At 30.9% G+C, this 22,816-nt stretch overlaps 1 protein-coding gene across 1 annotated transcript; it reads right to left on the reverse strand.

Moving 5' to 3' along the window:
• Positions 1-4,569: 4,569 nt before the first annotated feature.
• Positions 4,570-12,562, reverse strand: LOC121125305 (uncharacterized). Its single transcript, XM_040720467.2, has 3 exons — positions 12,286-12,562; positions 12,096-12,203; positions 4,570-5,538 (listed from the first exon to the last, which is right to left on the reverse strand). The coding sequence occupies exons 1-3, from the start codon at positions 12,341-12,343 to the stop codon at positions 5,081-5,083; spliced, it is 624 nt and encodes a 207-aa protein (XP_040576401.1). The 5' UTR covers positions 12,344-12,562; the 3' UTR covers positions 4,570-5,080.
• Between the last annotated feature and the right edge of the window lie 10,254 nt (positions 12,563-22,816).

Genomic DNA, 22,816 nt, shown 5'->3' on the forward strand with positions numbered 1-22,816 from the left:
TACCACACAGTGTTTTATTTTGTTATCCTTCCTTTTTCTTTAAGTATTGTACATTTTTGGATATACAAACATCTCTCATACATATTAGGGGCCTTGTAAAAATATTGTTTTAAGTAATTTTGCCGTACGATACACATTCCCCACAGTTTTATGTTTTTATCTAATAGATTCGAACTTTAACTTTAGTTCATAACTCTTGAAACAATCCTTTCTTTCCATCGAAGGTGTTTCTTACATTTCTTCAAGCCTCAACACAAATCACGACTATGATTCATTAAGGTACCACAGTCAATGAGTCCTTTCGAAATAGACCCATGATCCCGGATCTGTGACTCCTTACTAACACACAACATTTCCTTTTTGTCTTCTGATCTATTGTAGATGATATACATAAGTAAAGAATAAAAGTAAAGTTCGAACTTATAAGTAGGGAAGTGAAAATGCGCACATTTTGAAGTGTACAATTGTATTCTTTGGAAACTTAAAAATGAGTGTATTTTATCTTCTTTAACTAGGGTATAAAAACATAAAAAGATGGTGAATGCTTCAGGCGGCTTAATCTCTTAAAATGCAAAATGACTGGTCACGTTACCAAATATGTATGTACTAAAGTTTTTTTGCTAAACCCTAGTGTACGTACTTAGAACATCATATCCCCTAATTGTAATCCTTTGTTTTTTTAGTTATATTTGACAACAATTATTTAAATATATATATATATCAGTCTTTCAATAATTAATGCATAATTATAGCTGGCATAAATATCTTTTCTTTAGTAAAAAAAATCAATGAGTTTTTGGCACATTTATAATTATCCTATAACGCCATACGTTTTGAAATCCTCGATTTGAGTAGTTTTGACAATTTTTTATAAACAATGGATAATCATTAAACAGTGCAAATTTCCTACTGTTGATCTTCCAGTATTGTTGCAAACGTATTTTGGCTCATCGAAAAAGTGATAAAACCACCTGTTTTTCTGAATAATTACAAATCTAATTTCAAAGGTGTTTTATATGGAGAAAACCATTCTTTTTTATAAAAACATTAGCAAAAAAAGTCTCTCAGTTACTTGGAATTAAAAAAAAACATTCTCCATTTCTAACAAAAAAAACTTAAAAACCTTTGATTTTGACCGATATTCAAAAAAACAACTGCACCCACTTTCATTCGTAGAAACGGTCAATGATTCTTACTTTTAAAAGAATCTGGCATTAAAACTCAATGGGCGTTATAGGTTTAGTATTATTGATAATGTGTGCGTGGGGGATCAGAGAGAACGAAACTTCTTTCATTTAATGAATGTAGGGAAGAAATTTTTGCTAGTTATGATTATAATATTTTAATAAACTTACTATTTTTTCTGTCATTATTAGTGTTGGATCGGTTCTAAGACGGATTTCCTATTCAGTCTTTTTTTTTTTTTTTTTTTTTTTATGATCTTTTTTATCATTCAAGGGGTTCTTTCGAGCGATAATTTGGCCTTTCAGTCCTAGCTTTATTTTTATTAAGTTCTAGCCACACACAGGTACATGGTCTCTTTTAAAGAGGTTATGCTGAACACTTGAAAGGACGTAGTCAGTTACTACGTCCTTTCAGCTGTTGTAATTACCCTAAAAATCGGATAAAGATGTATCCTAGGACTGAAAAATTTGATTAGGACCGGATTGATAGAACCGCTGTCTTTTTAGACCCATCCAGCATTAGTCATTATACATAAACACATTATCATTGATTTTTTAAAAGTGGGTCGAAATTTATTTGTCTGTGATGAGACCTGATTTTTTTTTTCTGGGAAGAGCCATGGAATTTTGTATAGTTATTATTATTATTATTTTTAAATCCATTTTCTTGAATCTTTGTCTCTCTCTCTCTCTCTTTGCCCTACAATTTGCCCTCTCTCTCTCTAAATAATTATTTGTTTTTTGACAACTATATTAATATATCGGTCATTAATTTAATAATAATGATAATTCAAGTGACGTCAATTCCCTGTATAATTATATCTAGTATGCTGTGTATTTAAATATAATTATATAATATTATGTGATATATGAATATAAGTATTTTAATTAATTAATATTACCTATTATTGACCACTTATTTTTCTTATGTTTTTTTTTGCCGTTGTTTAGTGTTAATATATTTATATAGAGTTGCAAAAGTATGCCCTTAGACGAGCGCGACACTTTTTCTACTTGGTTATCTGAGCAGTGTTTCTTTCCCTATTACGTAATCAGTGTTCTTTAATTTGGAGGATAACACATTCGTGTGCTGATGGAGAATAACACTGGAAATTTGTTGGGGAGTAATAAGTTTAAGTCCTTATTTGACTCGGATTAGAATTGAGGATCAACATATCAGTAATCCCGGTACAAATATATCCTTGCTGGAATGCGAGATACAGAGTAGTGGTATTTGTGTTTATTTCATTCCTCTCACGGCTGTCCTTCTTGTACTCCAGAGTAGAATTGAGGATTGACATCGGAGTGAGTAAGCTGTTCTCTTCCAAAACATTCTTCAATAGTCAGGGTGTCCATGTTGATTTTTGGTTTCTATATTTTAACACATAATTTTCAATCACTAGATATAAGTGCTCTTCGGGCCTATGTACATTGGAGTAAATATACTTTAAGGGAAAGGGGCGTCATGTATATGAATCAAGAATGTTTTTCTTATCTCTAATTATGATTCCTCTAAAATTCTAATTAGGCGCTATTTTCATCTATCTCTAGTGCAGTTCATTGTTATCAAGTTTTTGACTTAAGAATCCTCTTAAGTAATTTAATACAAGTCAACATTTCGGACGAAGTTATGTATTTTCCGTTAGAATAAATCCGAAACATACATATTAATTACAACCACAATTCTTAGTATCTGAATCATAATTATGCTCTAAAAATTATAAAAGTTATTTTAAAACAATTTTTGATCGAGGTTACGTCAATCCTGAACATCATTCATATACATAGTTTTTATTTACTTTTTATTTCAACCATCTTGTCTCCTCTCTTTTTTTTAGTCTCGATGATGTCAATCCGGTATGTTTTTTTAGCTGGCCCGTTACTTTGTAATAATAGGTAGTCTAAAGAAGGAAATTTATTTTCCTTATCAGTTGTCATTATTATGTAATTCCTGAGTAGTGAACATTCTTTACTAAATAGATTCAATTATATTCAAAAACCTGTTTGAACGCTCGTGTTTCCTCATAAAAGACGGAGAGTAACCCTGAAGATTTGGTGCAGAGTTATACTTGTAAGTCCTTGTTGGACTCAGAGTATAATCGGGGATCGACATTGGAGACATTCTTGCCAATGTCCTTGTTTATATATACTTTCCTTTTCATGGGCATTACCCTTTCTCTCCTCCACACTTTGTTACCTTTATTGCATCACGCAACCCTTCCTCCAAATAGAAACAGAAAGAATCATTTGATAGTTAGTCAAATAAGTCAATCATACCAACTACTATATATCTCTTAAGTACTTGGGACCATAGATAACTATCACCGTCACATTACTTCCTCACCATTTTCAAAATGAACTTTATATATATTTCTAATTATTAAAATCAACACAGTATTTTATTCGATACAGAGTAGATTTTAATATTACTGTGTAATATTTTATTGAAAGTGTAGCTTTAAATTTTTTATATTTCTATATAATAGCCAAACTTTATTTATAGAAATAATAAAATGGACAATTTTTTATATTAAATAAACGATGAGGGATCCGCAAGAGATTGTATTCCTGTCCTTTTGGAAACGGAGCATAATTATAGCATAACTTATTACTTTTACTTATATATTCAAAAAAAATAATTCTGAAGTAGCCATGATGTATCAAGCGAGATGAGCGAATCGACAGCTGAACACAAAAATACAGCGGGTATTTTTGTGTTAGGGAGGTAGCGCCGTGTCCAAAATATCCTTCAAATTTGTCAGGGTTACCATATTGCTTTTCGGTTGTTTTTTTAACATGCCCATTCTACACACGATTTTCATATTCGCTCTTTACATGGTAAATACAAGAAACGTATGCAGGTAAGAGGGGGGTTTGAAATTGCGAACATAAACTATCCTAAAGTCAGGATTCGTTTTTTAGACTGTCCATTATCTGAGGAAAAAGTTACAGCCTAATCTTTTAGAAATTGAATATTTAAAAAAAAAACAGCTTTAATAGAAAATAAATGTGGAGCCAGGGGCCCCTAACTTCATTATCATTAACACAGCTTGCCTGTTGGGTGATTGTAGAGAGAGGAAATGAATTACTGTTATAAAGAGGAGAACCTTCTAGATTTACAAGTAAATCAATTTACACCAAAGAATGTTGATTATTTTATTTTCAGGTGTAAGTACAACAATGATCTATTGTAAAATGAAAAAAAGAAATCACGTACGAATCGCTCAACGGTGTTGTTCTCACCGAAAATCCCATTGCTACTCATATCTTGTAGACAAATACTTTTTTATTCAAATTTTTGGATGTTGCCCCTTTTTCACATGATCGAACACTAAGTCGCCCCTTTCTCACATTATCGAACACTAAGAGCCCATGAATGAAACGCTTTTTATATGGCTTTTATTACAAAAAAAAAAATGAAACTTTATTATTGTTAAGAAAACAATTCCAATAGTAAGTTAGGTATTAATAGCTTGTGTTGCATAATGATTTCAATTTATATTAATTAATTTTTATAATTATAATATTAATACTGTAAATGGTGCCTGAGTATTGTAATGGTGTGCAAATGAATAAAGTGCTTATAATATGTACCTTACAAATCTATGATGCTTGTTATTAGCAGTACGTTTAGAAGTAATTAGTGTGTCTTGAGATAAATAAATATCAAGACACACTAATTGTAAGAATTCTGTGCTTCTTAAAGATAAATAGTTAGTTATTACGAGCTTCCATTATATATATATGTTATAAGTAGAGTATATGAGAACAAAGAAATTGTATTATTGGTATTACTTAAGAATATTTGAATCTAAAAAGACTTTAGGTATTTTTAAAAATATGTAAGATTTTTTTTTTTGGGGGGGGGATTTATATATATATTCAACTTTTTAATTTTACATTGTGAATCTTTTAAGAGTAAGAAGAGCCATACTGCTACAAGTAAATAGAAGTAAAGCCCCTGAGACGGATTTCTCTGATGCATCATTGCAGTTATTTTCATGACAATAACAGATGCTGAGCCCTGTTCCTGATACACATTTCAGCTTGAGGGCCTCCACTTTTGGAACACATGACCGATACGCATTCCCACCCATAACTACCTTGGCGCAAGCAAATCCAGAAGAACTCTCTGCAGATGGCTCTGCACTCGTGTCAGAGCCATCTTCGCGTTTCTTTCGTTTCTTTTGATCTAATTTCAGGGTTTCCGAGAGGGAGTTTCCAATTTTCTGAAGTCCATTGATGCCGTCTTCGATCTTCTTTTTTACATTTTTTGTAATTTCTTCAATGTTTTTAAGGGCGGAGTCTTTACTGTTGTCACACTCACGTGAAATGAAGCTTCCATATTTAAGCACTAGTTGTAAAAATAAAAAATAAATATTCTGTTAAATATGCAAATGGAACAAAAGTACACTAAGGGCATGAGTAAACTAAAAAAAATATATATTCGGCAAGGTGGAGTGACAGTATGTAGTTTGGGGATACAAAATATATACATTGTTAAGGGTATTCTTTTATAATAATTTTTTTTCCCCACACACTTTACTGACACAAAAATATACACTGTATTTTGTTGTCAGCTGTCGATCTTTCTGCTTATTTCCCCCTAATAAATGTGTTCTGAACGTTGATTAATTAAATGAAAATTATGTTTTATTCGGCTGTGAACAGTTGATTCAAGTGATTTAGGGCCCTTTTTCTGCTTCTTTTCATATGAAAGGTTGAGTGATACAACCAAAGGTTTAATTTTGAATTTACAAATAATAAATATATACAATAACAGAGAAATCCAGAGTGTTACTACCATACTTTAGTTTAATCAATACATAGATGTTCTATCTTCAGGAATGAAAAAATAATCATAAGAGCTTGAAAAAAAATAAATATATATATATATAACGTGATGAGTCAGGGAGTACTTTAGTATCTAGTACTTGTCATGACTGCACATAATTTAAACATATATTTTTACTCGCTAGATGGTTTTTAAGTTGAATCAATCTTACTTTTTAAGCCTTCATTAGTGAATGTCCATGGGTAAAAGGTTATCCAATAAATTAAATAAAAGTTACATTATTTAAGATTGGAATATTTTTATAAATTATTCCATCCATTTTGTAAGTTTGTAAAATCAATGAGAATCAAAAAAAAAAATACTTGTATGAGCTCAAGCTATTGCCAAAAAATATATCCTTTCCTTAAAACAGAATTAGTTTGAGCTCTCAACAAAATAAAAATTGTTATTATCATAGTTAAAATATTAGAATTTTATTCTTATATTAATTTTATTATAGCATAAATGTATCTTTACACTCATTTTTTCAGGCTTAAAAAGGGTCTTTCTTGACTTTCGTTTTTTTTTACCGGCTTACTTTAACTTGTGAGAAAATAGGAAAAAAGAAACGCAAATTGCTGCTACTTCAACTTTTAGAAATATTGTGGGGGTTTCCTTGAAATACTCCAAAAGAAATCATTGCGACGTTGGGGGCCATTATAAGAATGAAGTTTTCTTTAAAGCTACTTAGGGCAGTGGTTAAGAATACTTTTATGTTAAAATGTGCAAAATTCATGTTTGAAATTTTCTATTCCAAATATATTTCTTAATTTTCTGTCAAAAGAAACATTTTTGGATTATGTTCTTCCCAACATTTTGAGGGGAAGAAATAGAATATAAAATCAGGCGTCTAATATAGATACGTAATTTAAATTTTGTGAAGGTGCGAAAATGAGAAATAAGTATATTAGGGCGGTTTGTTTTTCAACTTTTTTTCGAATTTCGATTATGACTAGTTCAAAAAAAGTTGTGGTATGGTAATAAAAAATACAAAATTTCATGGCACTTCAATGTCATCATGAGGTTGCACATCTTGTTCAAAGTTTGAAAGGAGACAAAAGTTATTCATTTCGTCAATAAAGATTAAAATCCAGCATTAATCATTATTTTGCAACAATTAATTATGATATACATTAGTCGTCTAAACTATAAAACAATATTAATTTAAAAAAATTATATGGAGTAAAAATAGAGAATAATATAAGACAATTGGAATCTTTCCTTTCTGAAAATGTAAAAAAAAAAAAAGTTGCGTGCTATACGCGGATTTTCAAATTTTCTGAACGATTTTCAATTTTTTTTTGTCCCATAGGAGAAATTTTCGAATAAAACTTTTTTAGCATTTTTTTTACAAGTTAAAAGAATAACTATCAATATTATTTTATTGGAAATGACTGAAAATGTATTTTTTAGTATCTATATTTACTATATAAAGAGTTTTTGCCTTTTGTCATAATCTAATCGAGATGTGCGACCTTAGAGATGACCTAGTAGAACAAGGTAATTTTGCATAGGTATTTTTTATACAATATGACAACATTTCCGCATTACCCGTAATGGAAGATGGGAAAAAGTTTAAAATCAAACCGCTCTAATGTTTATTGAGTAAAAATAAAAAAGAGCTTTCTCATATATGCGACAATGAAAATAATATCATGAAATGAAAATAGACGCCTGCCCCATTAGTGTACATACATGTTCATTCTCATCTCATCTATTATCATAAATACATACAAGAAAATTGGATTAAGCTTACATAAATCTCTATTGATACTATAATCATTTTTAAAGAAAGGTGTCAATGAAGATATACTTAGGAGGTTTGACAGGTGACCTTCTTGCATTTGACGTCAAAATATCATCACTTGTGTTAGATCGGTCTAACACAAAGTGATGATAGTCGCCAGCATTTCGTAGAGTGCAAAGGAGAAGGTGGAAGCAAAACTGATTAATTAAGGGCCTTGTTAAAATCAGCTGCCTGTTATATGTACGGACAATATTGTCAAATTATATTTAAATATATATATTATTATGCATTTACAACAACATTAGGAGGGAATCCATCATTCATTGAGAGAGAGAGAGAGATTTTAACAGCACAAGGATCTATTCAAGAATGAAAAAATACGAAATAGAGTAGAATCTATTCGCTTTTCCTTTTCTAATCTTAAAACTGTAATTATTTGCTACGTTTTCCCCATCCCTATTCATTTGTAGGCTAATGCCATAATATCTTTTAGAAGAGGAACGTTACCATAGGAGGGTTTGTGCGTGGAAGGACGCAAAATAGTACTCTCTACAAGGATATATCAGTTGACAAAAATGGGATGTTAGGTGGACAATTTGATGTTTGTTTGCAAAAAACAGCAGTTGTCGTGTATTTAGAATATTTAACAACCGAAAATAAGGGAATACTTCTCATTAAAAAAAGATAGTCATCCAAAACAATTTTCAATACAATTTGTAAGCTTTTAATCCCCATAAAGAAAAAATCATAGTAATAGCCCCTTCCTCTGTAGAGTATTAGGTTACTTCCCGAATTTTATTATTACACAAGTAGGACTTACATATTCGAGTACATACTTAGTATTAAGTATTTCAATATAATACATTGTTTATTGAATTTCTCCCCTGGAAACGATCAATGAATGGATAGAAAAGTATACAGGTAATTTTAATGACTAAGTCGTGGGCCCTAAAGCAAAAGTAATTTTGTTACGCTTCTATAACGTAGATTTTACAGTGGATATGGAATATATTTATAATACGGAGAACAAATATTATGAGAGAATATTAATGTTAACTTTAAATATTATTTTTCGAGGGACTTTTGTTCTGATCTAATCAAGTATAAGTTATATTTATGGTTCTTTAAAACAAAAACAATCTTATATACTCGGTAGAGCATGGATTTTAAACATTTTTTTATCCTAACCTCTCAAAATGTTATGGGCTCTTACTATGACCATATATAATCTTCACACCAAGTTTTATCAAAATCGATCTTTAATACGTTCCTTGCGATAGATTCAGACTCGTATATTCCTGTACTGCGACTCATTGCTTTGCGCATATCTTCAATTAGCCTCAAGTTATCCTCGTAAAAGCTAGGGTATGGATTTTTTCTTCATTTTTTCAATAATATTACGCAATAAAAAGTGAAGATTCATATCGCTAGGCTCATATATATGTAGGTTCACATTGCAGCAAAAAAATTCAATTTTTGAAACTAATAAAAAAATGTACTGTAACCCACGTGTGATGCACATTGGTGACTAGTAAAACATAATTTAACCCACATTGTAGTGTTTTATCTTTTGCTGTAATCCTGCTAACTAACAAGCAAACAAACAGCGACAAAAAAAAAATCCGTTGGCAAAGGTAACAAACATCAATGGGGGAAAAAATCCCGATTTTTTTTTACGTCATAAATTTAAACAGCGTAACATTTCATAAACATTTTTAAATCCATTATGGACTTTATATTCAAATTTCTGGGAGAATTTGAAATACTTAACAATCTTATGTTTACTAAAGTTTCAAATTTTATTTTGAACCTCAATTTGACCCTTTTATAAATAATCTATAATTATTTTTTTACAACATTTCACAAGCGTATTTTGCCGTGTTTCCAAAGGATTAATCTGAATATTATATGTACAGAAATACTACTGAATTTCGGGGGAAATCATTCTAGCTTGCTTTTGAGCTGACGGGCCCCATTTAATACTATAATTCTGCAAAATGGTAACAAACCGTTAAATTTTAATGCAGTAAGATTACCCGTATCTTTTTGTTACAAATAAAATCTTCTGATCAAAGCATTAAGCAGGAAAAAAGCTTTCTAATACAAGATATCCTTGAAATGTGACAGTCCTATTAAATTAATATACATATATATCTATGAAAACATATATCGTACGTCAACAAAAAGAAACAATAACAAACTATTTTTTACTATATATATATATACATACAGGCCTATGTTTCATATGCATATTTGAGTCAATTATATGCTTACTATTGAAGAATTTTAGCAATGGTTTAGAACCTTTATTTGATTTAAGAGGCCTATATTGGGTCGGATGTTGTCTTTCAAAAGCATAAAATCTATCAATTTCTCATTTTTTTTTCTGCGACACACCCAAAGGGTAAATAAGAATACTGAAGAATATTCGTTGAAGGATACTCCATTTTCCTAGTGATCATTCTAGTTTGCTTTTGTGTTTTTAGGGAGGGGGCGGGGGGTGAGAATGACCGTGTATCGAACCTACGCACATTAAGTTCAATAGAATAATTTCTCCCGAGCGTGTTGTCCATTAAGTTACGTTGATCCATCAAATTTTAGTCAACTATAAGCTTTGCATTCGAATTTGTGAGATTAGATAAGACACCCAAGAGTTTTAGACATAATTATAAAACTTTTATTTACACAGATATGGCCATTCAAATCCATACATTATTATAATATGACAATGAATTTTGACAAGTTTAAGTGCAATTTGTGACACTCCCCCCAGAAGTTTAATAGTAATAATTTATTGATAGAAATTGACGATAATACGAATGTAATTCACACTCATTTTTGAGAAAAATCCTTTTAGCTTATACTTCTTTTGAAAGGCTACACAGATAGAATACATAACAAGTCAAGGACAATTTTTAACTTCATATTTTTTTAAAGTCTAATTTACATAAATGAATGAGAGAAAAACAAATCCTTGAATTATTATGACTTGTAAATATTTATATTATGCTTCTACTATTTTCATTTGGAAAGTCAAATTAAGAAGACATGTAAGTTTGGACAGGTAAGAGGGTGCTTAATATTTTCATTTCGCAAAAAAAAAAAAGGAAAAGAAGTGGAGTATATAATATTTTGTTGTTTCTGCACGCTTTTTTGCTTTATAAATAAAAAGTAGGAAAGTGGCACACTGCGTATAATTTATTATAAATACAATATCTAAAACATTAAGCCTAACATGAAGAGGGGGAGAGAGAGAAAGAAAAATCGATTCACTCAACAAAAATCGTATTTGGTTATAGATATGTGTGTATATAACAATCTTCCGAGCAATAGTGGCAATTATGTTTTGATGGTTGATATGTGGGGTGTCAACATAAATACAATCTTAAACAAAAATCAAGAAAATGAGTCAATCCCCATAAATTGCCAACTTTATACCTATACACATATGTAAAACTCAATATTTAATGGGCATTGTATTCGAATTTGTGGGACAAGTTAAGATATCCTAAAATTTATCTATATTTGAGGAACCTTTATATGATTTAAGAGACTTATATTGCCCCTCATATACCCTTTTAACCATGAAGTCTACCAATTTTGCTTTCTTTATTTGTGTCGGATCTATTTTGGTTACTACTTTGAAGTGCAATTTCTGTCACACCCAAAGGGTTAATAGTAATAATTTGTACATGGAAATTGACGAATATTTGACGAGGAGTAGAGCTGTTCTCTACTCTTAATTTTGAGAAATATCATTCATAATTGCTTTTGTGTTGACAGACCATCTAGTAACTAATACTGTTATTTATATCGCTCCATGAGTATAAAAATGTTATATCTGGTCAAATTTCAAAAATTAAGGGATTACTAATACTGCGTTCATAGCAAGGACCGCGCAAAATTGGCCCATGGCTTTTTACCCTCCCCCCTCAAAAAATAATTAGGGAGCCTTCACTTTCAAGAACAGTGCATAGAGTCTGCTTGTCCTTAATAGTATATAAAAATATTATTTTCGTTATTACTTTTATTTTTATGGCTTTCATCCTTCAAATAAGCGAATCTTTTATTTACTATTTAAGAGTAAAAAATGTAGTGTTGTCTCTCTTGAACAATTTTGAAATGAACGTCCAGATAGGACATTTCTATTATTAGGCTATAATACACCATATTTTTTCAAGGAGAGGAATAGATATGGTGATAAAATCAAAGACCACTCTTCTATATTAATCAACCACACCTCAATTTACTTATATACTATAAGTCCCCGAGATGTCCAACTCTCCTCTCTCTCTATGACGTCAGTTATTACTTATTGAGCAATTATTACCTCCTTTATCCTTCATCATGCTTTTAATTTCATCTTGGTCCATAGTGATATCCGTAGGAAGAACCTCAGAGGCGTTTCCCTTCCCAACCAAACAGTAAATTCCATGACCTGCATTTTTAGAAAGGAGAAAAAATATATAAAATGTCGGGAAATAGAGCTTTTATAATAAGGAAATAAAATGATGACTTACTCGATTTGATGGAGACGAGGGACACGAGGAAGAAGAGGATGGAGGTGGGCCTCATCATCGCGTTGATGTTGATGAAAGAGTCAAACCTCGTATGGACTCGTTAAGAGGTTTTTTTTATTCGTTCTTCAAGAAAGGTGTGTGTGAGCTTAAGTTGGAGAAGGGACAGTGGATGGACTATATACATAAAATTATTCTTTGCGTGTTTGAATTTTTTCCTTTTCTTTTCTTTTTGCTGTCTCGTTTCTGTTTCTAATTCTTCTTCTCCACCCGTATATGTACAGTACTTATAGAGTGGTACTCTGTACGTTCTTCTTCCTCCTTTTCCCCCCTCCCTTCTCGTCCTTTCAGCACCACCACCACCCCTCCCTTAATATTTATTTTATAAAATGGAGGCACGTCAAGGATTACGTACTACAACAACAACAACTACTACTACTACATGCCTTGTCCCTTTTCTTTATCCTGGAAATAAAAGCTGTATTTCTACTGCTATGAACTACATAATTTTATTATATTTTCAACCCTTCTTTGTTACGACTTTCTTGCGAAATAAAATAAAATATTATTGTCGTTGTACTATCATGTAGTAAATATATGTACTTTAGGGCGGTTTGTTTGTCAACTTTTTTTGAATTTCGAACACGGTCCTGGGGAAATGGATGCAAAATTTCATAGCAATAGAATGTAAATTTAGAAAATAAATATTTATTTAGTCGATAAATATTGAAATAGAGAATTATTAGCTTCTTTTGCAATCAATCATTTTGATAGACATTTGTCTGACCTAGAAAAAGTATTAGTAAAGTTTTTTTTCTAAAGTCATCCCCTACGGGGCAAAGGAGAGAATAATATTAGAATTTAAAGATCTCTCCTTTCTAAAAAAAAAAAAACATAAAATAAAAATGAGCGCTATACGCGGATCATCAAAATTTCTTTACTTATTATTCTCTATTTTCTCTCAATTCAGTTGGCTTTAGAAAGAAACTTTACTAAAATGTTTTGTAGATTATACAAATGTATATGAAAATAGTTTTATCTAAAGTAACGACTCCCTCCTTTATTCTGATCTTAGTTGACTAAATGTTGAATTTTTAGACTTTTTCAAAATTCACCCAAGATATGCGATTTAAAAAAGATTTTGTAGGTCAATAAAATTTTGCATATGGTATTTCTTTACCAATTGACAATCTTTCTTCACCATTTGTGTTCAAAATTTGATGAAAGGTGACTAACACAACGCCCTAATGTACATGCTATATTGTAACTAAGGATTTATTCAGTCCATAACATTGATGATCAAGGATCATAAATCATTTGTCATATTATAAACATGACTCTTCATTAATTGAGTAAGTTAATGAATAGAGAAAGGGGGTCATGTCATGCCTTGAAAGTCGATAGTACATATAATATCATGTCTGTCTATTGCGCAGTTATCTTTTACGATAGAGGATCCCTTCCTTAATGCTCCGGATGGATCAAAATTGTATCTGTATTTCTTGGAATGAGGGAAGGGTCCATATATATATATATATAATATCTACATAATTCATAATGTAATATAGTTAAATACAGATCTATAAATATATTTTTAAGCAACAATTTCTCAGGAATATAATTTATCATGCCTTAACTAATTATTGATATTTACGTTAAATTGACGATATAACTCTGTTTATGCATTAAATAAAGGCCCTTAGTAATGGGAGAAGGATGTATAATAGAGTGGGTTGATAATTAAAGCGTTATAAATGGATAATGGGGATATTGGGAGACTTTCCATGCCAAATTTCAAAACGTATGTTGATGATTCCCCAACTCAGTTGAAACTTTATTTATACATATTTTGTGGGTTTTTAAGAAATTATCGTCAGATATTTAATTCCTTGACTGCTATTTTTAATCTATAAAAGTAATCAAACCCTTATAAAAATAAGTTAATGGATCTTGTCTTAACGATAAAGTGATTTTGGTTAGTCATTCTCCCAAATGAAATCAATTATTTGAAAGAAATAGATATTTTAAAAGTGTACATTAGATCTGTTCAAATTTTAACTCTTGTTAAAAAAAACCTTTTAATATTTGACTTTTTTCCCTTCTCCAAGGTATATTGAAACTAAATATACCAGTCATTTGGATTTTGGACTGCGGCTATGCCTGCCACATGGGCCTTGAAAATTTATTTTTGGTGGCTCTAAAAAGAGGCAAAAAAATACGTGATTGTTTGTATTCTTTTGACTGTAGCTTCGCAATGGGTTATCGTATAGCGAAATGAAAGCCTAGTCCAAGAAGCGTGTTGAGTTTAAGTCCCAACTAAGGAGAAAAAATATATATAGATATGGCAAGGATTGTTACTTATCTGCATGGCTTAGTTAGGTAGACAGATAATAAATATTTTGATCTTGAGAAGTTTAGTATATCCTTTGTGTTTGGTCTACAAGTAGATATAATGTTAAAATTAGGAGAAAAAAAGAAAGAACAATAAATGACTGATGGTTTGACTAAATACTATCCCTTAAGCATACCAAAATTAACAGCTGAATTCAATGGAACAGTTCATTAGATACCTTGTCACCTCCATATAGGTATTTATTATTCCTTGATTCCCATCAATCTCTGTGGGTATGCCTAGGGTTGTGAATCATTAAATAAACCAAAATTTAACAAGGTAACCTTGAAAATTTGAATAATATCTGGAAGGAAAGCAGCTTAGCTGCCATGACATTTCATTAGATTAGCTACATATAACAGCTGTGAAAAGAAGGAAATCAACTCTGTATCAATCAATAACATAAGGAGGTATATATCGTGTTCCATCCTCAATTATCCTCTGAATCCAACAGATACTTGCCCTTATAACTCCAAAATAGCTTTTCTGTATAACTCTCCGTCATTCATGCCACTCAATCTCGTGGTTACACTTTACACTTAGATGTTCTCTCTTCAAGAAGGAAATAATAACCGTACACAGCTTTAGAAAATAAATCCAAAACACTGTTCAGGTTGTCAACAACAAAACTCACACGCTAAAAAATGCTAAGAATTTACAGCCCTAGATGTGCTAGTGAACAAAGCTGGCTCTGATTAAATATGTATGCAAGGGGTGTGACCAACCGTTCTCTTTTGCTCGCACATGTCCTTCTCTAACATTTAAATAATTTTTTTTTTTTAAATAAATTCATGAAATGCCCGGATCTCTTTGGGTGCCGTGAACAAAAACAAACTGGCATATATATATATATAATATATTCCTACTAAAAAAAAGGTTAATAGGCTAACCCCTAAATTGGGATTGAGACAAAACAACATCAAAATATATTCTTCACAGTACTTAAATACACTTGTAAATTACTTTATTACCTCAGAAAAATAAGTCTATTAGATATACAAAAAATGTCAATGAAGTACTTGAACTTGACGTGAGGACATTTAAGTGTACTTGGTCCCATCCTTGCTACTTAATCGTTTTTTGACTATCAAAATATGATTAAAATAATGGGAAAATGTATTTTTATTTTTTCAAGGTTTCCTTGTCATTGCTTCACGACATAGATATCGGCCGATTCCAAGAAATATATTATGCACTTTGTCTTGACGTAGATTATCATACACTTTTTCCCTGGTTACCATTTGCAAAATATGCTTTTAATTTAATACACATTTAAAAAAAAAAAAGGTGAATAGAGTTACGATATTTTCAGGGCCGTAATTACCGGGGATAGGAATTCCCCAATAACTTTTTCTGTGATAGTATTCACGGATGTATTAATAGGGAATCCCTTTCAGTCACTCCAACCCTCCCCCACACAATACAAACCACTGTGATCACAGGACTGTTTTGTCAGAGAAACCAAGGATAAGACAGAATGGTCCATCCATTGAAATCTCAACACTTACTAATTCAATAATTAATTAATGCTGAGGGATTGAAATTAATTCATATTCCGATGTATTAAAGCATAACCAATTAGCTACAAAACAATACAAACCTGAGCTCTCTAGCTTATACACTAATATGATACTTGAACGTGATCAACAAATTTCCCTTCGCACAGTCTTTGACGCCGAAAAAAACCCCAACGGAAGTCTCCAAGTAGTTGGACGTCCCAAAAAAAAATGTCAAGCCAATCATCTCAGGTCCATGAGGGCCCATGCAAGAGATCTCTAGTTTCACACCAGACTGTCGAGAAAGTTATCAAAAAAAAAGTGGGTGGAAAGAGCCTTGTGGGGTTGAGAGGCCACTTTTGACACTAGCAAGAACAGCTCCTCCCAACTCCTTCGTTGGAAGGCTATTTTGAATGAGTCTTTTGAACTCTTTTTTGACACTTTTTACCCCTCTAAAGCCATCATTGCCCCTTAAGGCGCCTACATTAATGATTAAGAGAGCTTAAATACACATCTATTAATACATTATATTTTGTTGAATTTATTTTCAAAGTGCTCAGATTTTAATGGACCATTCTGTATGTGCTTTCTAAAGTTAATACATAATATGTGGCCAATCAATATAAAAACAAGTTAGAATGATCTTTCTCAAAATTGAATGTGGATTATATTTGTATTCTTTGACGAATTAGCGTCCTTTTCTATCCACAAATTAAATTATTATTAAGCCTGGGAAGAATCCACAAATTGCACTTAAAGTACTCACAATTAAAGAATGAGAAATTATATGGTTGAAAAGAGTCATATCGGAGCTAATATAAGTCTCTTAAATCTAATAAAGGTTCCAAACCATTGCTAAAATGCTTATGCATATATACTCGTCCTACAACTTTGAATAATAAGACTATAATTGACTCAAACATGTCTATGAAATATTGGAGGGTATGTAAATGTGGACTTTCTTCTTTTTTTGATTTTTGTTTAATATTATTTTTTTGTTGACGAACAAGCGTACACATTCATTAGGAAGTTTATAATGCAGATAGTGCAGCTGTAATAAAATAATAAAAACAAGCTAAATACAAGTATCGTATGATTCTAATAACTGAAGGCAACTGATTCCCAACCTTTTATCCCTCCGGAGTCCCTATCTTTTTATTTTAGAAGGAATATTCAATTTTTGCGGAATATTAATGCCTAAGATTTTTTCAATGACTTTTTTTACGATTTTTATTCTAAAATAACGATTTCTTGAGAATGGTTGATGACATTTTCTTAGAAAATAAATTTTTTGATGGCGTTTTTTTAGGAAATACATTTCTTAATCATATCTGGATAACCTTGCAGAGTCCTAAATAATGCATTGTGGAATAGGGATGAATCGATACCAAAAGTTCAGCTGATTCTAATTCCAACTTTATGAACGAGTCCGATACTGATCCATGAATAATATTATGTATAAAGGAATTATATAAACAAATAACAAAATGATTTACTTTTTTTTAATGTTTAACTTTGGATTAATTAGGGTATGATAAGAAAATATATCCCTCATAATTATGATTATAATTAGTTGTAAATAATTTGAAACTAAAATTATTAAAAATTTAGCTCCTTTTCGTGCTCAAGAGTCAATTTATTACTGGTTGGCCCGTATATATTGCCCGGACTAGTGAATATACTTTTGTTTTCAATGGATGGACATGAATTTTGTTATGCAGGTCTATTATTATTTGTTATAATAAAAATTAAAGAAAAATCATGTAGGAGCCCCTAATCTTAAGCCCAGGGTTAGTCTATACTATAATTGAAATAATTGTTTTGCTTAATAATGTAATTAAATAAGTAAGCACAGGTATTGGTGGAATCCTCATTATTGAGACAATAACCGATTCAAATAATTCAAAAAGACCCATTCCGATGCATTTATACCCCCTTACAACGAAAGGCTTGTGCTCCACAGAGCCCTAGCTGGGAATTAATGCCCCAAGGCCTTATTGAATTCATTATCCTTTAAACTATGTAAAACGAACAAAAAGCTAATAAACTTGCCTACTTTTATAGTTATAATGAATAATTAATTATAATCAAACGGATAAAGGAGTATGATTGAAATTAGATATATCAATTAGGGTGGCTCTTTTTTAGAGGGTTTGATCAACTTTTTGAATTTTGAAAACAGGGCATCGGGAAAAGTTGTGTACACTTATAAATAATTTATGTAAGTTATGAGCTCGGGATTCTGGGTTTCAAACGTTAATTTGCCGCCTAAACTGGTGCCGCTGGTGATTTTGCTTCCAGGAGATTTTGGGCCATGAAATATTTGCAGCCCTTTTATATTGTCGGTTTGAGATTTAATATTGTATATTTATATACCTAGGAGGAGAAGGAAAAAAGTACAATAGAGTTCTAATACTATCTGGAGGAGCACAAGCTCCAATCACCCAACCTATTGCGGCGAAAAACATCATTTCTAAAAATTATTTCCTGCTGGTAAACTTTGTATAATTATTATTTTTTTTTTTTGCCTCGTGGAGATACAACAGTAAGGCTATAACCAATTATAGTAGAAGATAAAAATCTGCCGAAAATATCAAGAGGCAAAATGTTCGTGGCAAAGTTATCTAGACCTGTTCACAACGTATTTGAATAATATCAGCGATTTTGCATCGTTGGTTTATTTTTGACCGATAAAAAGATTAGACGGTTTTTTTTTGTGCTCTGCGATAGAAAGAAAAAATCTATTTAGAGGAAAACTCTTTAATAACTTTTGAAAGATGGTTTGTTCTTCTAAAATATTTATATTTTACAAAATTCTAAATTCTGAAAAATAAACATTATTTCAAATCTCTTTAAATAATTTTACCCTATATTGATTTAGTCTTTAATTTTTTTTCCCAAAAGTAGAAAATTGTGGAGCACACTAAAATACTTATAACTTTTTCATCAGGTAAAAATAAACTAACAAGGCAAACATTGTGCATATATGTACCAACATATTAAAAAAATAATCGTACATACAATTTTAAGGTGAGTATTTTTTCATATAATTGACTTCATTTGTGAGGATGACTAATGCCATTATTCACTTTATCCTACAGACAAAATCAACTTACTTATTTTTGTGAGAGTAACTATTTATTATGAATTGAGTTTGAGCAACAATTAGATATTGTCTTCAAAAAATTGATTTATGATTGTTTTGCTCTTGATGCATAGAGATGAAAATAACACATTATCTAACAGAAAATCCAAAATTTGATTTGTCAAACCTATAATTTTTCATTTTATAGCTTGAAAATAGAATTTGGCTAGGAAAACTATTTAAAAATCTACAAATATGTAAAAATAAAGTTTAAACTAAATTGGGGAAAAACTGAAACACGTTAAATTGTCTCGAAATTTCGTATGGAATAGTCTTTCAAAGCATTACAAACTTCCCATTTGCCGCTGTCATCGATTTTGGAAAATCTGATTTTCAACTCACTCTAATGTAGAATCTAGATTCTTAATTAAAATCATTATTCGTCAACTTAATTAGCTGTAATATAAAATTTGTGTTGAAGACAGAGAGTTCTTTGTTAATTTATAAAATATATAAAAAATCACTTTAAGTCTTCTTCATGAATCGAAGAAATCCAATAGTTGTTTGTAAAGTTATAAAAATTTGAAATTTAATTAAATATTTAATTATTACTGTGGACATGCATAAGTAAACGTTCTTCATGAAGTGAAATTTATGTAAAATAAATGCTTCCAAATCACATATTTTGAATTAGAAAGCACCTATTTCCTTAAGTGATTTATTTACCCCATGCGTAATATTTAAGTTTAGAATGACGATTGTTTTCCAAACTTGATTAAAAACTAGTTTGTGAGGACAGTGAGAACAAAATTACGTTTACTTTCAGTAAATTATAAGTAAAATGAAAATGTTTCATTCAATATGGTCTCCCTCCTCCACTTTCTGAAACCTTATGGATTTAGTCTTCTGACAAGACATCCCATGTATCTTTGATGGCGGTCCCCAAAGATCTCAAAGACCTGCAAGGCTTGTTACAGACAGCTCCTTCGACATTTGCCTACGTGAAATAATACGTTGATCTGGGAGGGCACATATTCATGGACACATTCAAATGAAGCTTGTCTCTAGACAAGCTCTTCTCCTTTCTGACAACATTATTGAGATGTTTCTTCCTCCTTGCTCCTGATTTTGCTTCCAAGACATATTTAATGATTCTTCGGACCCTAAACTCGCTCATATTCATCTTCTTGACCATACCAGGGATTGCCCTTCACGAATTTCTAGCAAAGTGGTTTTGCATAAACAAGGCCTCTGTTCTTATTGTTCGTTTCACACCTTGACCATACTTTCTGGAGAATGTTTCTTTGCTTTTTAATGCCATACACGACAGTCCAGTTCATCCTGAGGCTATTAGCAAACTCTGTTGTGGTTTTATTGTGCACGATTATTTCCAGCAGAAGAATAATTTTGGCTTCCATTATATCGTCTTTGAAGATACAGGTAATATTTATAAATAAAAATATTTGAAATTGAGTATTGCAATATAATACAGCCTCACTTTAAAAACAAAAAGTTATATAAAAACTCGCGCTGTGAGGATTTCTTTTAGTGTAAACTTAAATATGACGCATGTGATTTCCAACTATAATTTTGTAGAATATATTATATGTACCTATGAAGAGGATTAATTAATTATAAATAGATAGGAAAAATTGCAAGAGAGAGTATGATGATCCCTGCTACACTATTATTAATGAGTTTCATTGATTTTTCTATCTATACTGGTTCAAGTACTGAGTCATTAACAGCAGTTTTTCTCTTGGAAGTATACATGGCAAAACTTTTGAAGAGAGGATGGTTTTTCGGGTTTTTTTGAGGAAAGTAATTGTAGACTGCAAAACGTGGTTTTTTATTCAAGAATTAAAGAATAATGATAACAGCTTTAGAAAATGAAAAAAAAAAAAAAAAAAACACTCTTCAGGTTACCAGCTACCAAAAAAATAAATATAACACAACTTTTTTAAATCATATTTTATACTGCTCTAGAGATTACAATTAATTTTGATATCTGTTTTTTTAACGAAAAGTGACCTAAATGATATTAAGTAGATGAATAAATCAGCATATTCATTCTCAAATTGCAAAAACTCATTGTATTGTTCAAAACAGGATTATGCAAAACATATATGACTGAGCATAAATTCCATATTATATAGGACATACTATTGCTATCAACAACTTCAGCCAGAGAAGAGGGTATAAACTTCATTTAACCCTTGAACCCCATACACATAGATTCAAACCTGTGGTTCTGTATGAAAATAATATTATATTGGAGGAGGCTTGGGTTTTTGTAGATTATTCCTGAATATAGTTTTTTTTTTTTTTTTTTTTTTTTTTTTTTTTTTTTTTTTTTTTTTGCAAAGTTGTTATCATTGTTCTTATATTTCCGAGGAGGGAATATATAAGTTTAAAGTAATCAATCCATTGTGGAAGACGAAGAGTCCTAAGTCTATCAAATTTGCCAACAAACGAGGGTAGGCTGAAAAAGTTGCCGGCATCAAACTGAAGATGGTAGCACTCGTAAATAAAAACTAGTCACATCTATTTAGTATCTGTTGACAATTGTTGATTTTGGACGTGCAGTTGATATGTAGCAGTCGTTTGAGTGAGTTGATTTGAGTATTTTTGTCAAAATGAGTAGATTGCAAATCAAAGATGAGTTAGATTAATTGTATGGGGCATTTGCACCATCATTTACCACAATGAAATTTTGAGCAGCTGACAAATATTTTCGTCAAATGAAGAGGGAATCATCTTCATGAAAAATTATTTTGCAGAGAAAAACTGCCGAGTTCTATTTGGACGAGTTACAAAGATGGGAGCATCCTTGAGAGAAGTGGTAGGGTTAAAGGGAGACTATGTTAAAAATATATTTTAAAAAATCAGAAAAAATGTCTTGTATCTTTTTTAGGTATGACACTTTTCAGACCACACTCGTATACTTTTCTTTTGGATTTACACTCACAAGGATTTAGAACACTTTCACATCCTTACTCATTGACTAATCATTCATATAACTTTTGCTATTTTTTCCTGGGCCTTCCTAGCGAGTTTACATCCATGTATTTAAATATATGATATTAGGAGAAGACTTGCTCTCTAAAAATATATTTTATACACATTTATATACGAAGGAGGTCTGAATAACTTTGTCGAGTAACTGTAAACAGATACTAGATGGATGTAACTAAAGAGACTAAAAAGATGTCCTCATAGTCTCTTTAGGATATAACTAGCTTTTATTTACGAGTGTTGTCATCTTCACGTTGAGGTATGAAACTTTCCAGACCACCCTTTTATATATAATTAGACGTGTACATGCATGATAGACCCACCTTTAAACAACCAAGGTTTGAGTATTGATGGGATCTGAAGTCCTTTTTTTTTCTAACTAAAGATATATTTAGAAATAAAATTATATGCATAATTTTTCATTTTGATACAAGAATCATTTTTTTAGATAAATTTTTACAATTAATGATTCATATTAATTAAATGATGAAGTCGAGTATCCATTTTGCTATTCTGAAAATACAAAATGGACCAACGTAGCCGAAT

This window comes from Lepeophtheirus salmonis, chromosome 10 (genome assembly GCF_016086655.4).
Source record: "Lepeophtheirus salmonis chromosome 10, UVic_Lsal_1.4, whole genome shotgun sequence".
NCBI classification, from domain to species: domain Eukaryota; kingdom Metazoa; phylum Arthropoda; class Copepoda; order Siphonostomatoida; family Caligidae; genus Lepeophtheirus; species Lepeophtheirus salmonis.

What these genes read in the sequence shown, in the direction of transcription:
- LOC121125305 (XM_040720467.2), bottom strand. Translation starts at nt 12,343, where the DNA reads ATGATGAGGCCCACCTCCATCCTCTTCTTCCTCGTGTCCCTCGTCTCC. An exon ending in CCTCGTCTCCATCAAATCGA is followed by an intron (nt 12,204 to 12,285) that starts GTAAGTCATCAT and finishes CTAAAAATGCAG; the next exon opens with GTCATGGAATTTACTGTTTG. An exon ending in CATGATGAAGGATAAAGGAG is followed by an intron (nt 5,539 to 12,095) that starts GTAATAATTGCT and finishes TTTTACAACTAG; the next exon opens with TGCTTAAATATGGAAGCTTC.